The following is a 17,633-nucleotide window of genomic DNA, read 5'->3' on the forward strand; positions in this document are numbered from 1 at the left end:
CGACAGAAGGGGGCACACGAGGCATTTGCACGCCCCGTTCGGTCATAGCCTGCTGCCTCCCTCCACTCATCCTGACCATCCCTTTGAAGCGGGCAGGGAATCTGCTTCACGCTGAAGTCAGATGGCGATCTGGCGATGCTTAAGGCTGGCTGACAGGCGCTCCATCTGTATGCTATTTTTATTGCTTCCTGTAACTGCATTATATTACCCCTGCTCCTGTCTGTACTGGATCTGTATTGTTTTTCCTATAATGCCTTGTATGTTTAAAGAGAATCGATCACTGATTTTAGGCTGATCCCAATTCCTGGCTGGCCAGCTCCGACTATTGGCTTCTCTGCTCAACATGCAGACAGACAGGATTGAGCTGAAAGGCCCCGCCCAAGTGACACACCTCCATGAGGTGCTATTCTGCCCCATTTTCTATAAGTAGGCACATAAGGATTCCCTTCCGCATAAAACTACAATGAGAAATTAATTATTTGGTATTTTTTTGTCAGACTGATAAGAGTTGCTAAAACAGCAATGCAGATGTAGCTTTAATAGTAAGTCACTACAGACAGTTTTGTTAATCGATTTTATTAAAAAAAAAAAGAAAAATTGTACTCACTGTTGTACTCACATTGCAATCTGACATAATAAAAAAATTAACGCATATAAAAATAAAACAAAATCAGGCTTGATCATCTCTGTATCTTGCACAAAACGTACAGTACGTAAATTGTATTTAATAATGGAGAGAATAATGGTACTGCAGCCTAATATTACTATAGTCTGAAATTGTAAAGCATGTTGGCGTCAACACAGTCTTATCTTCTTTTATATCTTACAAATTAAATAGAGCTGGAACAATAAACAGTGTGTAACACACTTCACATCAATATCTTAACTAAACCTGCAACAGTTACTGTAAGGAAGCTACACCCAGTATTATCTGGAAACGAAAGCATGTGCAATGGGTTCAACTGTAGTCCCATCTTATGCAAATACCTTTATATTTGTTATTGTGCAAGATAGATTTTTATAATACAACCATTTCTGTGAGAATCTTGTTTTACATTTGATTCATAGATTATCTATTATTCACTTGGAAGGATGATTTTATATACACTTGTGACCTTTACTAGTAACTTTTATATACAAGCATTACGGTGAGCCTTCCTATAATATTAAAATTTCTAGCCATGCTCCAAAATAAAAACAGCCTCACCACTATTAAATCAATTTATAAAACAAGATAAAAGGGTATTGTGGGGGTTATTCTGGTTCACTCACAGGAAAATTCCTTCTCAAATGGACAAAACTATGTGCACTGAAGGTGGAGCTGATGTAACATGTGCAAAGAGAGTTAGATTTGGGTGGGGTTTTACGCCAAAGTAAGATCTATATTGCAGTGTAATAAAAAAAAAAAAACCCAAGCAGTATTTTCCCTGCACAGAAACAAAATAACTCACCCAAATCTAACTCTGCACGTTACATCTGCCCCACCTGCAGTGCACATGGTTTTATCCATTTGAGAAGGAATTTGCCTATGCGAGTGAACCAGAATAAGGGCCTACATCTGTAGCAATGCTTTAAACATAGATTAGGTGTTAAAATCAATCAGGCACTTGCATGTTGCATATACAATATATTTACAAAAGAGGTAAGCATTATATTGAAAGAGCACCCATTACCACCTACGCAGAAGAACCAGGCATTTTGTTGGCGGAAATAATATTAATGAGAATGCGGCCTATAACCCTCTAGAATTGACATCACAGAAGAAAGGATAATGAAAGTTCAGTAAGAACAAGTGACATCAAAGAGACATGATAGAGGAACACAGAATAAAGCCCACAAGTCCAAGCAATGTGACATCACTTAGAATCAGCAAACATAGCCTATAAGTTTAATAGGAAACCATGACATCACATGAGAATTAAGAATTCAGCCTACAAGTCATTGAAGGTGGATTTCAGCAAAACAGAAACGGCGTTACAATAAGCCAGATCTGCATTTTTGGAAATGGCTGTGGACTGTAGAATTCGAGGCCATTTCTCGACAATCCACAGCCGTTTTCACCAACACGCAAACTATTCGACACACGACAGACAGAACATTGAATTACGCATATCTGTCGAGCAGATCAAAAACAGACCAGGATTCTGACAGTCGGAATCCACGATTGAATACCCTCCTCTATATTCAATAGGAAACTGGTGTAGAGAAGAACAGATAACATTTTAAAAGAGGGGGACCTTGTTCTGGCTCTGTGTTGTCCCTTTACTCTCTGGCTTTGCACCAGAATGTACTGCACTTGCACAAGGTTTCTGGGTAAATGGCAACCAAGCCTTATTGCTGAGACATATCTACTGTGCATGCGCAAATCGCCAGGGAAATGGTGCCATTTTACTGCAGATCTCTGTCTGCAGTGTGTGACTTTGGAGGGGTAAGTATAATTATATTTGTGAATGGTATGTGGTGTGCATCTATGTGTACCACACACCCTAACCCATTATAGATTTACCAAAGCTACAAGTTCAATGTGAACCACAGAGGAACAAAGAATGTAGACATAAGTTCACTAGAAACTAGTGAAATGACAGAACAGACCACTTGCAACATCATAGGGAAATAGAGAATGTATCAAACAAGTTCGCCAGAAACCCCTTATAGCATACTGAAAAAAACCCCATAATAAAACAAAAGGGAATGCAGCAAAAAAGTTCATTATGAATGAATACGATACAGGGAAAGAGACAGTAGCATAACAATTCAATAGGAACCAGTGGGACCACTGATATAAAAGAGGAACAGGGAGGAAGGCATAGAGGTTCACTAGGATCCAGGAACATACAGTAACAGGGAATGTAGCATACAACTTCACTAGGAACCAGTGACATCATAGAGGCACAGGGAGTACAGCACAGAAGTTCACTAGGAACCAGGAACATAGGAGAAACAAGGAATGTAGCACACAAATTTGCTAGGAACCAGTGACATCACAGAGGCACAGGGAGTACAGCATAGAAGTTCACTACAAAACAGTGACATCGTAGAGTAACAGGGAATACAGCACAGTTACATCAATACTTGAACTCAGAGGTGGCATTTTCATTCATTTTGGATCAGGTCCACTTACTGTGTGTAGGTGATAGGTACACTTATTGAATATCTATAAAAACTGAGGAACACTGGTGATTATTTTACAGTACAGGTTTCTATAAGGGTATACAGCACTGTGCAATATGGATCCAAACAATACATTTAGAATAAAGGTTACAATTTGTTGTTTCAGCAGGGGTTAATTCTGAGTTGGATGCTAAGAGTCTGTGTTTGCAGGTAGCTGTAGAAGCCAGATTTACTACCCTAACAAAAAAGATACCATACAGAGAGGACTGGGTGCATCTACAAGCGGGAAGTAGTCTCCCACTTTTTTTACACCTATAGTCGCAATGGTCATCTTTAGTAGTGGCACTTGCAAAAGATAAGCCTGAAAAAAACTTCACTTCCCTGCATAGCAGGAACTCCAGCTGCACGCCCACACCACTCAGAATAGCACAGTAATCCAGCTGCACGCCCACACCACTCAGAATAGCACAGTAATCCAGCTGCACGCCCACACCGCTCAGAATAGCACAGTAATCCAGCTGCACGCCCACACCACTCAGAATAGCACAGTAATCCAGCTGCACGCCCACACCACTCAGAATAGCACAGTAATCCAGCTGCACGCCCACACCACTCAGAATAGCACAGTAATCCAGCTGCACGTCCACACCGCTCAGAATAGTACAGTAATTCACCTGCACGCCCACACCACTCAGAATAGCACAGTAATCCAGCTGCACGTCCACACCACTCAGAATAGCACAGTAATCCAGCTGCACGTCCACACCGCTCAGAATAGCACAGTAATTCACCTGCATGCCCAAACCACTCAGAATAGTACAGTAATCCAGCTGCATGCCCACACCACTCAGAATAGCACAGTAATCCAGCTGCATGCCCACAGCACTCAGAATAGCAGAGTAATCCAGTTGCATGCCCACACCACTCAGAATAGCACAGACCTCCTGCTGCATGCCCACACGACTCAGAATGGCACAGACCTCCAGCTGCATGCCCACACGACAGAAGCATATACCTTATGTCTCCCGAACAAGTTCTCTAGAGCTAAATAATGGCTTTATCCCACTACATTTTGTAAACAGTTTAAAAGTCTGTAATGGGTGGTTCCTGGGATATGTAAATGTGCACTTTAACATTTTCTCTTGTAGTCATAAAATGAATAATTAAGCTGTAGTCCCACTGATGGCACAGAAGACATGCAAGGAATTCTGCATCCAGGAATTGTGCATGGTGTCTTCTTGGTATATCTGTAATGAAAATTGGAAATTGTTTACCAAATAGTTTCACCTAGCAACAGATACCATTCATTATTCTCACTTGGTGAATTTACCTTCAAAGCTGTCCAAGGGTAGCAAATAAAGAAACAAAGTGAAACGATTATAGACTGATACACAGATTGTATAGGAGCCATTAAAACACCATACTAGTTGTTTTATATAACCAATGTCATTAACATATACAAGAGAACTATTAAATATCAGTGATATCGTGTGAGGGGGGAAATATTTATCCCACGGCACACTATCTTCCTGTAGACATTCACCTTTTCTCCAGTATGGCTAAATAATACCCCTTTTTCTTCACAACCTTGGCTTGGAACTCCGGTCACACTGAGGGCCAGACCCGGTTCTTTCCAGGTCTTCCCTCTGCAAGCATGTGGAGATAGCATCAACCCAAACCACCGGTGATCCGCCTCTCTGTATACTTTTAGCATGACCCAATTGACACCGTTCACACAGCATGCCACCCGGATCTTTTACCCTATTAAATTATGGCAGTTATACATTGGGCTGATTCAGCATTCACACAGAAGCTGCCTTTTGGTCATAGCCGACGTGCAAATTGTGTAGAATTCTCTGTAGACGCAGGATCAGATCATCTGCAAGAATGTTGGACATCTGAATACTCATGCACCAGAGGCCAGGAAATCTGCGTTGGAGACACAGACCTTGGTGTGCTTATAGAAGGGGACTGATACGCACCCATTATGTAGAGTGCTCACCAATGCTAGCCCAAAGGGCACATAAACCATTGCGTACATCACTGAATCATCCCTATGTTGTATAACAAGCACATTTACAACAAAAACACACAGTCGATTGTGTACTATAAGGATTTAATCTGTGATGTTATTTTACCTTTGAACGGAGAAATGATCACTACTATGTCTACACTTGTCAGTACAAAGCATGCCGTGTTCTATGTACAAAACAGCCTTTCATTTGCATTCAATTTGAATGAAAGAGGTGCTGAATTATAAACAACATGACATAGTTCCGCAGGCACATGCAAAGTAGGAATTGATAACCGTATAACAGCCAGACAGGTATCATTCATAGGATTGTTTGTATTTAAAACAGAAGGCAGAAACAAAAGACAGTACCATAACATCATCATCATTTCCAACAGTATAACTGTTTAGGAGCGTACACACTAGATTACAGGTTCTCAAAATCCTCAGGACCCCACACAGTGCAGATTTTCCAGGTCTCCTCCGAGAATCGCAAGTGAAATAATTAGCTTCACCCGTGGGTCTTTTAAAATGTGTCCACGAGTAATGAGTGCATCTGCCGGGTGACCTGGAAAACGTGAACTGTGTGGGGTCCTGAGGACCGAGTTTGAGAACCCCTGTATCAGAATTTTTTTCAGGGCACCCCTAAGTCACAAGTTTCTTGTTGATAAATTTAGAAAATAATATTAAACCATGGTGGTTATCGAACCCATGACCTCAGCACTGTGAGGCAGTAATGCTAACCATTACACCATCCATACTGCCCCTTCCTTCACTTCACACTTCCACTGATTATCTATTGTCTATAATTCTTGTTAGTCCATTTTAGTAATACTGTGATACTCAATAAACATAATGACAACCTTAGTGTCATTATCTGTAAAGGAGCACCACCTCTACCAAGATATACTGATTCATTTATTCATAATTGACATAAAAAAGTTTTTTTTAGACATTTTGAATTGGACCTAACTGGAAGACCCCCCTTTTCTGCTGCCCTCAATTAAACAAATAATCTCCTTTCACACCTGCCCAAATTCCCTGGAAAATCTGCCAGGATGTCAACCCTGCTAGCTTAGCAGGGTTGCACCTGTGACCAGCCTGAGTTACTGGCTGGTGTGAAAGCTACTGACTCGGGCAGTGGGGTCCGGGCAGCGGGTCGTGGGCACTGGGGTCCAGGCACCGTGGTCCAGGCTGCAGGGATGTGGGCAGCAGCAGTTGGCCGCTTGTAGTGCTATTTGCCGGGCAGCGGGTTGGGAAGCGCTGCTGGATTTGAAAACATATTGAAAAGACTGGCTGGACGCTGATTGAGTGTCCGGCCAGTCTTTTCAAAATCAGCAGCGCTTCCCATCCCGCTGCTCTGCAAATAGCGCTACAAGTGCCCAGCTGCTGCTGCCCACATCCCCGCAGCCTGGACCAAGGTGCCCAGCCTCTGCTGCCCGGATCCTCGCAGTCTGGACCACGCTGCCCGCCACCCACACCCGCTGCTGCCCATAGGCGCCCTCCAAGCGATGTCTCTCCCCCCCTCACACCAGAAAATGCAGGGATTTAGGCTAGTGTTAAAGGTGCCAACCCGGGTAAGTCCCTGCATTTTCTGGTGTGGAAATCAGATGGCCCCATTATCAATGAGATTTAGGATACCCAACGAGTTTTAAAACCTGTTGTGTAGGATAAATGGTGCTCCAGCCAATCAGTGCCCAGTTGATCATTTTCAAACACATGACATTTGAGCTGATTGGCTGCAACATCGCTTATCCTACACAAGTTTTAAAACTCATTGTGTATGATAAACCTTGGTGATAAATGCGCCTGTATATCTGCATAGTTTGTGGTATTGCACAAAACTCTTTAAGATCAAGACTCTCTGTATCCTCATGACAAAGAAAACAGCAGTTCTTAGACACAAGTTTGTCTGAAACATTCAAACTAGAATATTGTCTGAGACAATAGACACAGCTGACCTAGAAGTACATGGGAAAATTCCTATCTGTTTCTAAATTGGATCCTTCAGTTTCCCGACTTTGTTTAATGAAGGACCCTGAAAGAACTCCCAAAAGCAGTCATTATCCATTTCCTGTATAGTATACGAGAGATCCACCAAACCTCATCTATCCGAGGCTTTGGTCCAAACGATGCATTAATGTAATTTGGAGAAACTCTCCCATTCACAATCCAGTGTTCAGTCAAAGCTGTTTTTAAAGATAACGCCATAGAACGATCCTTCCCACACAAACAAAACTGTGATAAACGATAGTTAATGCCTTACTATAACAAATAGAGAAGCTAAGGACATTGAATAAACATTTCCCATCTAAAATAAATAAAATGACCCTAATTAAGTTTGGAGATAAATTAAACTCCATAGTAATATTCCACATTAGCAAAGTTATTGTTGCCAAGAGCAATAAGCTGGCAGGATGCTCACTAGCAAGCCTAAACAAAGTCAGGCAGATGATTAATCTCCTGAGCTACAACAGTCAACAGGTGACCTGCGACATACTGTAATACAGCTTCTTTTAGTACTCATTGACTACTCTACGATATAGCACAGTAAGAACAGACAACACTACACAATAGGTAGTTCCCCAACCCTAATGGCGATACATACAGTCACTAGGTCGAACCTATTTAGGTAAAAATGCATTGGGTTAACCAGTGAACGTCACAGGGCTTAAGGTGGCCATACACACGCAGATTTATCTTCAGATCTGGCTGGTTGGAACAAAAACATGGTTATGGATGAGAGCAAATGACAGTTGACCATTTGCTTGGAAATGCTGGAAAACTGACAAACTGTCACTCATCCATGTTTTTGTTCCAACCAGCCAGATCTGAAGATAAATCTTACTAGTGTATGGGCACCTTTAGATTGACATGAGTTTTTGCTGTTTTTTTGTTGCATGCAGTATTTCATTCCCTACCATCCACTACGGCGTTGTGGGAGAATAAAATAGTGTGCCCGAAGCATGACGAGAGCAGCAAGCCATGCAAGGGGATATGCACTTTAACCGTGACTATGCTGATTATGCCGAAATCTGGGATCAAAAGTGTGAAAAACTCATGTCGACCTACCCATTGTCAACCATATGAATAATTAGAAATGAAACATATATAACCAACTTCACTGTATACGATATTAAAGCTGTTAATAAATATTACTGTCCGGGTATTTCTGCAATGCGAATTACATGCAAAGTAAAAGGTTTCTACACTACGATCATCTTATACATGTAGGTGATTAACCCTTTGAGCTCCAATAGAATTTGGTGTGAAAATTGCCAAGCAAAACATTTTTATTCATCTTAATGACCTGTAATGTTTACCTCATATAGGAAATGTAATCTTTTTTTCCCCACACAACATTTTTTACTTGAATTTATATAACAAATGTGAGGGACACTGGCATTTTTTTGCGGATATTTTGTGCATCTCTCAGAGTTGGCACTCAAAGGGTTAATAATTGCTGTGCATATATATTCGAAAAGTTACAGCTTAGAGAGATTGGCGTATACACCATATTTATTTTTATAACAATTATCTTTTTAATAATGATTAAATAAACAGTGGGTGGCTGTTAGCTTACACAGAACCATTCAGTTTCAAGTCACTTAATCCTTGAAAGCTATTTTATTTTAGTTGCGCAAACCCCCAACATTGGGGCTGGGAATGAATTCGCCTTGCAACTAACATTCCTGAATCGGCTCCTTAATGTCAATTAGCATCACTTCATACAAGTTGTGACAAAAATAAACTGAATTGACATAGAAACATAGAATTTGACGGCAGATAAGAACCACTTGCCCCATCTAGTCTGCCCCTTTTTAAACATGTTACCTTAAACCATATTTGATCCTTTGTAAGGATATCAATATGCCTATCCCAAGCATGTTTAAGTTGCTCTACTGTATTTGCGTCTACACCTCTGATGGGAGGCTATTCCATTTATCTACTATTCTTTCTGTGAAGTAATTCTTCCTCACTTTTCCCCTGAATATTCCTCCCTCTAGTGTCAGTGCATGTCCTCGTGTTCTGTTGCTCCTCTTCCTGTGAAGAATGTCTCCCACCTGTACCTTGCTAAAACCCTTGATATATTTGAAAGTTTCTATCATGTCCCCCTTTCCCTTCTCTGCTCTAAAGTATACATCTTTAAATCTTTTACATTTTTTTTAATTTATTTTTTTAATTCAGTAATTTTTATTTGAATTTTCAATTAAACATACATACATACATACACCCCCAATATAAACATAGGACAAGATCAGTACAGACATTGAGTTACACATATGTTAAGGTAACGTCGCAAGGTACTTTTGCAGTACAATATAGACAGGATATCCGTAATAGTAGAATGCTGGTTGAGATCAACAGTATATCAAGGATGTTATGTACGGAAATTGTCATTTGGATAGCTAAATTGCAAGATATAATAATTCCTATCACCCAGAGGTGCCATCTGGGTTCCAGAGAGCAACGGGTACATAATACACATACATTCAAAACAAAATACCACACTGAAATAAGTCGAAAATTCAACATTACCAATAGGAGAGTTTGATATGACATTAATTTTCCCAGTAAAGAAGGATCACTATGCTTAGGAAAAATCAGCATTAGAGTCCGATGTCTGGTCAATCAAAAGAGATAGGAAAGATAAATTAACGAAGCCCACCCTAAGGACCCAACCCAAACCAACCTTATAACCCCCCACCCTGTACAACCCACCCCCAACTAGGCGTACCTGGATCCCATGCCCCCCCAACTAACTATACTAACTAGTCCCCCCCACCACCACAAACACATAAAGAGGAGAGTACACGGACAATAACAGGAGCAAAATTACCAGGATATTTAAGCTAGGTTAAACCTGGTCAGCCTAAGCAGACATATAACTGAGACGATCAATCCCACCCAGCGTATAGCAGAATAGAGAAAAATTGTTTCCACAGCAATGGAAGGTGGTAAAGTGCGTAGTATATATCAAAAATAAAACCACATTATGAACGAATATTGTACTATAAGAGCTAGAAGTAATAAAACATCATGGGCCTTGGGGACACACTAAGAGTGACAAGGATAGGAACTGGGGGATACTATCCCGGCCAGGCCTGCATCCCATATAAAACTATATATAATACAGTTCCTCCATCAAAAATCCAAATGCTCATGTAAAAGCAAACGATAGAAGGATACAAGTTCCAGAAGTGACCAATCCATGCAAGGATATAATGGTGAACACACAAGGAGGGGGTCATCCATCATCAGTTCAGTTGTTAAAGGTGTATGACGGGGCGTCATGGAATCCAACACATAAGCTGGAGACTTCGTAGAGATATCAGTGGGATCCTCCATTGACGGGGCGGCTCTAGTAGTGGTGACTCTAACGGGTACTTGTAGCTCAGGCACAGGATGGGAGATAGTAGTAGTATTGTCAGCAAAAGCACCAAGGATCCTCCACATGGAAGATGTAACTGCCTTGAGGATTTGGTGTAGAGAGCGAGACATCGCTGACAAGTTGTATTTAATACACGTTCCAAGGAGGTAGTGATGGCTAGCACACCACCCACCGCCTCAATGCAGAATTCAGGTGATAAGAAATAAGGCAGAGTAAGTGATTTAGAGCCACTGACAGGACTTCACCAAGTTGCAGAGAGCACCGGAGAGGCACCACACACCCACACAAGTATACCGTCCAGCCTGTGACAAGTAAGTGCGGCAGGAATCAGCACCTCGCCCCTGCACAAATCCCTCCCTGCAAGCTCCAATTGAATCAGGGGCACCTGTTGAGCCCAGCAGAAGCAGGAGCAATTGAACCCAAATACCTCAGCCCAGGAGTCAGGCGAGCAATATGGCGCCGGAGTCTCCGTACGGCCAAGCAGCGCGCCTCAACAGACAACTCCCGCTCTCACCGTCACTCCACCGGAGGGTCACCAGACGGCCCCACCGCGGGGACACCAGTGCAGTCAGTTCTCAGGGCCGCGCCCCAGAAGCACCGTTGCCCAGCAAGGATCGTCGGGGTATCCAAGATGGCGTCCGCAGCCGAAGGAGAGGACTCACAGCAGGCCCCGAGATCTCAGCGCGCCACACAGGAGAAGCACAATTGACTCTGGGGACACAGACACAGCTCCGGAGCCGATAGGGTTAAGTATACGATGTCCTGGGGTCCCGGGGCAGGATATTTAGGAAGGATTTTGTCAGAACTCTCACTCCTCGCACCCGCTCTCGTTGCCAGCCAGACCACGCCCCCACATATTAAGATCTTTTAGTCTTTCCTGGTACATTTTGTAATTTAGGCCATGCACCATTTTAGTTTCCCTTCTTGTACAGTCTCTAATGTATTTATATCCTTCTGGAGATATGGCCTCCAGAACTGAACACAGTACTCTAGATGAGGTCGTACCAATGACCTATACAGTGGCATTACTACTTCTTTATTTCTACTGCGGATTCCTCTCCCTATGACTGATTTATTATGGAGGAAGAGCGGAGATGTTAAACCCACTTTACTCTCCTGGTCTTACCAACCTTCCATTCTGCTTCAGTCATGTGCAAGTCTCCTGGGGCCCCAGCAATGATGGGGATAACAATTCCACATCCCACCTGCATAAATCATATAGTAAGATTCATAAGTTGCTAATTACTACCACACTCTTTCACTTAGTGGTAGAAGCTACTGTAAGTGTACTAGAACGTGGGCAGTCTGTGATCCGTTTTTTTGCTTCTCAAAAGTCTGTCTTCGCCAGTTGGGAAGAATACTTATTGGAAACCTGGCAAATCTGAGATTCTCATTGGGACTTTCCTATATGCTAATCAGTCACTGGCTACACTAGGGATTCTCAAGACAATTTGTCTTATTTACTTTTCAACCACGGTCAGATTTCCCTCTGTACACAGGTGAGTGATAACCTGTTCCATTTGGGAACAGGAACAGGGAGTGTCCACTAAGACCTTTGTTATATCTATTAGACCAGTGATGGCTAACCTTGACACTCCAGCTGTTGTTGAATTACACATCCCAGCATGCCCTGCTACAGTTTTACTATTTGGCCATGCTGAAACTGATGCAGGGCATGCTGGGATGTGTAGTTCAACAACAGCTGGAGTATCAAGGTTAGCCGACACTTTTCTAGACCTTTCGCTCATCCTAATATACTTCAACCAGTTTATTGTTGGAACTCAAAAATCTCAATTTATGTTGTTTATTTTAAGATCTGGCAGACTGGAAACTGTGTCAGTATCTGGAGTAAGCAATGGCCTGGTACAAAGGAGACAAGACTGGCTGCAGAGGAATTCAGACAGGTTCAGGACCAGGTGTGGAAAGGTAACTGACGAGTCATGTAAGATTAACCCCTTCTGTGCGGAAAGTCTGAGAAACACAATGCTTAGACGCAGGGGAGGGCAGCAGCTAGCAATGACATAACCAAACCAGGACCTGGATGCAGCTCAAATCAATGTCCACAGAAAGTAACAATGAAATACTTTATTCAGGCATCAAAGAATAAAGTTTAACTTCCACAGCAAATAAAGTAACTTCCAAGGTACACGAAATGCAGGAGGATAATACAAAGTAATAAGGATAATTGCAGGATGCAGAGTAGTGGGAGAATGCAGGCCAGCTACTCGGGTATATGTTAAGTAATAGCAGGATCTAAAGTACTTAACTGACAAGTCCTTTTGTAAACAGAGAAGGCAAATGTCCAGACCAGGTTGATGACAGAGACAAAGCAAATATCCAGGCAGGTTGATGACAGAGACAATGCAAATATCCAGAGCAGGTTGATGGCAGAGACAATGCAAATATCCAGAGCAGGTTGATGGCAGAGACCAGGCAAATGTCCAAGGCTGATTTCCAGGGGAAGCTGGAGTACAGGCCATCCACACAAGGAACAGGAACTATGACCAGCAGGGTGGAGTCCTACTGATTCCTTTTTATACCATAGCTGAGGTAATCAGTGGATGCAGCTGAGAGCAACATGAAGCACACTCCTAGCTGCCTGCCATTAGCAGACGGCCAGACAGACAGGACAGAGTGTAAGGCCGGTTTCACACACTCCGGCTCCTGCCGGACGGTGAAATCCCGCACGGCCAGGGAGCCGTGCCGCACACAGTAGTTGTGAATGGACACTATTGTGTCCATTCACATGGGACAGCCACGGCCCGGCCGCACGGCTACAGCCGGATCCCGCCACTGGAAGGGACGGCTGTTGGGCTGTGGCCATCCCCTCCATGATAAACTAATGTGTGCGGCACGGCTCCCTGGCCGTGCGGGATTTCACCGTCCGGCAGGAGCCGCAGTGTGTGAAACCAGCCTAAGGCTGGTTTCACACACTGCGGCTCCTGCCGTAGGGTGAAATCCTGCACGGCCAGGGAGCCGTGCCGCACACATTAGTTGTGAATGGACACTATTGTGTCCATTCACACGGGACGGCCACGACCCGGCCGCACGGTTGCAGCCGGATTCCGCCACTGGAAGGGACGGCTGCCGTGCTGTGGCCATCCCTTCCATGATAAACTAGTGTGTGCGGCACGGCTCCCTGGCCGTGCGGGATTTCACCGTCCGGCAGGAGCCGGAGTGTGTGAAACCAGCCTTACAGTTCATACACCCTGTTCAACTATTGATAATAAACTGGGGTGCAGTACACAAGGCCAATAGGATGCTAGCCTGTTTAAAAGGGGCATGGAGCAAGGGACAACACTGTGATTATGCACTTCTATAAGGCACTGGCTAGGCCTCACCTAGAATACAGTATATATTTTGGTGTTAGTACTGCACTCTGTCACATGAATTCTACAAATGCTTGTAAAATTAAAGGTTTTTATTTTATTTGTGAACATGCAGGTGTTAATGTATTCATTAAATGTCATGAATAAACTTAATACAGTGTTGCATGTATGAATTAAACCTTTTCAGTTTGCTGTACAGCTGGCTGGCTGAGACAGTTACTCCATCATGGTAAACTCAGCTTTAAAATGTAATTACAACTATACGGTGTCAATTACACAATATAAATCAGTTGGTAATGTTGTCCTGCACAATTATCCGTTCAATTGTCTGTCCAATCAATTGTACGATGTGTGCACATAAATTGAATGGTTGGTTGTATCAAACAATTTCAGTCCCCAATGGTGTATAAATTGTAGAAATTCTTTAAGCGGCGTCCCGCTATTTATAATCCTTCTGGTGGTTTGTGAAAAAATATGGACATACAGTTCTGTTTAAAAATATTTAGCGGTGGGTACCTGTCGTGCGCAACTTGATTGGTGGTCTGCGGGGTGGTTTTCTGGGTTGGGTAGCTGGGGTTACCTGGGTCCCGGAGTGGGGTGCTGTGCCGGTCTAGCTGATGGAGCGTTAATAGCTGTGTGTGACACACGGCTAACCGTGCTACAGCATTGCCAAACACTGCTCCCCGCCTGCTTGGAGTTCCACAGCTCGCCGCTTCGGGATGCTTTGCCGCCCGTTGCGATGACTGTTGTGCTCCTTATGGGTTATCCGTACTCACCAGCACCCTTTCGATCTTCCTCTGGCTCCGGTTCCTTCGGCGTGTGCACACGCTGGTTACCTTTACTGCCTGCTGACCTCCACTGAAGCTCATCTCCCTAGAAGAAGGCAGAACTGCCGAAACGCGTTGGTGGATATAACACAACCTAACCCATCAAATCCAGCCCCGCAGCAAGCTTCAGTGGAGGTCAGCAGGCAGTACACGCTGGAATTTTTTCCACTTCAACATGAATGCATTATCTATTTAGTTTGCTTTCATTATTGTGTCACTTCAGTCTACTGTACATGTTTTGAATTATTTTTAGTTAGACACATGTTGTACTTATTAGGTATTAACCATTATCGGTGCAGAGCTATCCGTCACTTAACTGGCAAAGCTAGGTAGGAATCATATGACCAGCGCTTGCCAAATATACTGTATTTAGAAACACTGCTGATACCTGAAATAATTATGATCTTATCTTAATAATATATTACTCATGCTTATTGACATACGTGGGCATTATTATATTTAGCCTTGGATTGTGGTGCCGCTGTGTATAGTGATCTGCCTCTCCTATTCCATTTAAAGATTATTTTTTTTGTGAGAAAAGATTTCTTAGTAAATGGATTGAGGTTTTTAGTGACTGTTCCTTATACTGTACACAAGATTCAGTGCATCCATGATGTGTTTCACTCATATCTTTTACTTTATGCCCATCATACTTATAAATCAGACATTTTGAGAAATTCAAATAAAGTAGTCTTCTTGTAAAAATCAGTGGTCAGGCCAAAAAGGCCTTATTTATTTATTATCAGTTTCTTATATAGCGCAGCATATTCTGTTGCGCCTTACCTTATCAGCAATATACAGGGCGGTCCATGTGTCTCCACTCATAGGACCTAATTCAGATTGGATTGCTAAGTTGATAAAAAAAAGTAGTTGCTTCGATCAAATAGCTATCACCCAGAAAGAAAAAGAAAACGCCCACTACAGAAATTGCGAATGCATAGTAAAACGCTATACATGCGCAGATCCATTTGCAAAAACGGGAACTTTCCATCTGCGCCGGTCAAAGCCTTCCACAATTCTGCTAAAGCAACAGCCTGGAAGTGGTCATCGCTGACGTCATTTTGACAAACACACACTCACAAAACGCCATGTTTTCACCCCTTAAATGCTGTCCTGTCAATCGAGATGCAATTGCATTGAAGCAAAATGCATATGCAGAATAATATGCAAATTGCAGGTGTGCATGCGCCAAGTGAAAGCTGCACATGCGCGGTCGTTTCGTAATCGACTGAACTGCGTTTTCTCAACTTAGTATTCCAAGCTAAATTACAGATGGAGCAACTCCCGTCTGAGCTGCTCCTGGTGATAGAATCTTCAACCGCCATCCGCTGGAAGGGGCCACGTGCAGGAGACGCTTGCGCGCTCCGTTCTGACGGAGGCCTCCACCACCCTCTGTCCCCCCCAGCTGCCCCCTGAAGAGGAGACAGGCAGGGAAAGCGCTCCCTGTCGCTGTGTTCACGGGGACATGCGTGCGTGTGAGATGCTCGCGCGTCCCTGTCAGAAGGAGAGCCTCTCCACCAGTGATCGCCAGCTAAGGGAATCTGGCGATTCCCAGCGCTGGCTGAGAGGCGCTCCGTCTGTAGGCCCACACATTGAGAAGAGTAAAACTTTTTTAACAAATTGTAACTTTATTCACTTTCACTTTAATTTTTTACAAAATGCAGATACTGTCAAAGGGTGGCCATACACAGGACAAGAGACAAGTTGGACTCTATTTCCTTTGAACTCCCCGGGAAGGCTTCATACGATTTGGCACTTGAGGTGACCTTTTTTTAACATATGATTTATCGTATGTAAAAGGACTCCTGTGGAGCTTTGGTAGTGGCTGACGGGCAGGTGATTTGAAAACTTCCAGCCAATCAGCGGCAATCATACAAATGTATGATTGGCTCTCTCAGCCAATCAGCAACTGTCCATTCATTTGCATGGGAGTTTTCAAATCTGCCCGCCGTAGCAGTGGACGCAGAGCGGGGAGAGTGCCTCTCCTGCATGGCGCTTCCCCGCTCTGCAGACTATAGGGGTGAAATTTACTAAGATGGGAGTTCTATTTCAGATCGGATGTTGCTATGGGCAACCAATCAGATACTATCTATTATCAGTACTTGTGTATTATCACGGCACCCGTTAAGTAGTTTACATCTATTCAGTGTAGTGTCCCTTCAGCATGGCGGCGGCAGTTCACGGCGCCCCTTAAGTAGTTTACGTAGTCAGTCAGAACGCTTACACAGTCAGCGTAGTCAGTCAGAGGTGACGGTGAAGCGGCTGTATTTCTGAGTTTACATACTGTCCTATTCAGCATAGTGTCCCTTAAGCATGAGCTTTACGCAGTCAGCGTAGTCATTCAGAACACTTAGTGGGTGTGGCGCACGTGCGTCTTGTGCACAAAAAAGGACAAGACGCATTTGCCAGTGCTCTATTTCAAACTCTGGCAAATGCCTCCATTTTAAACCCCCATTATCCACGTCAGCCTGAAGTGTGGCGAGCGCAGCATTACGCGTCCTCCCGACCTGTTCATACCCCCACTATCTACGTCAGCGTGGAGTTGATCTTATAAAGTGTGGCAAGGGGACACAGTAAACGAGCCCAATGCGTGGCGAGCGCAGCGAGATCCACGAGGGGATGCGGAATACATGTGAAGTAATCCATGTCCCCTCACGGGGCACACTGCACTCGCCACGCTTCGGGCTCGTTTTCCACGTCCCCTCATGGGGCTCACTGCGCTAGCCATGCTTCGGGTTCGGGCATTTTATAAAATCAACTCCACACCAATATGGATGGTGGGCATATGAACAGGTCGGGAGGATGCTTAATACGGTATGACTTACTGAGCGTAGGGGAGGGATCACTGTGTCACCGGACTGGACTCAGAGAAAGGGGTTCAAATGGTAAGTTCTTACAAAAATCCCTTTTTCTCTTTCGTCCAGTCTGGTGATACAGCTAACCTTGGGACGTTCACAAGCCGG

At 43.6% G+C, this 17,633-nt stretch overlaps 1 protein-coding gene across 2 annotated transcripts in view; it reads right to left on the bottom strand.

Moving 5' to 3' along the window:
- Positions 1-589: 589 nt before the first annotated feature.
- DOCK11 (dedicator of cytokinesis 11) overlaps positions 590-17,633 on the bottom strand; it is a 249,713-nt gene continuing 232,669 nt past the window's right edge. For both annotated transcript variants that reach the window (XM_083159557.1, XM_083159556.1), the window contains one exon: positions 590-4,358. In XM_083159557.1, the coding sequence (XP_083015683.1) occupies positions 4,275-4,358 (84 nt within the window). In that variant the 3' untranslated portion in view covers positions 590-4,274. The remainder of the gene's footprint in view (positions 4,359-17,633) is intronic.

This window comes from Crinia signifera, chromosome 9 (genome assembly GCF_055691185.1).
Source record: "Crinia signifera chromosome 9, ASM5569118v1, whole genome shotgun sequence".
In the NCBI taxonomy this organism is placed as follows: Eukaryota; Metazoa; Chordata; class Amphibia; order Anura; family Myobatrachidae; genus Crinia; species Crinia signifera.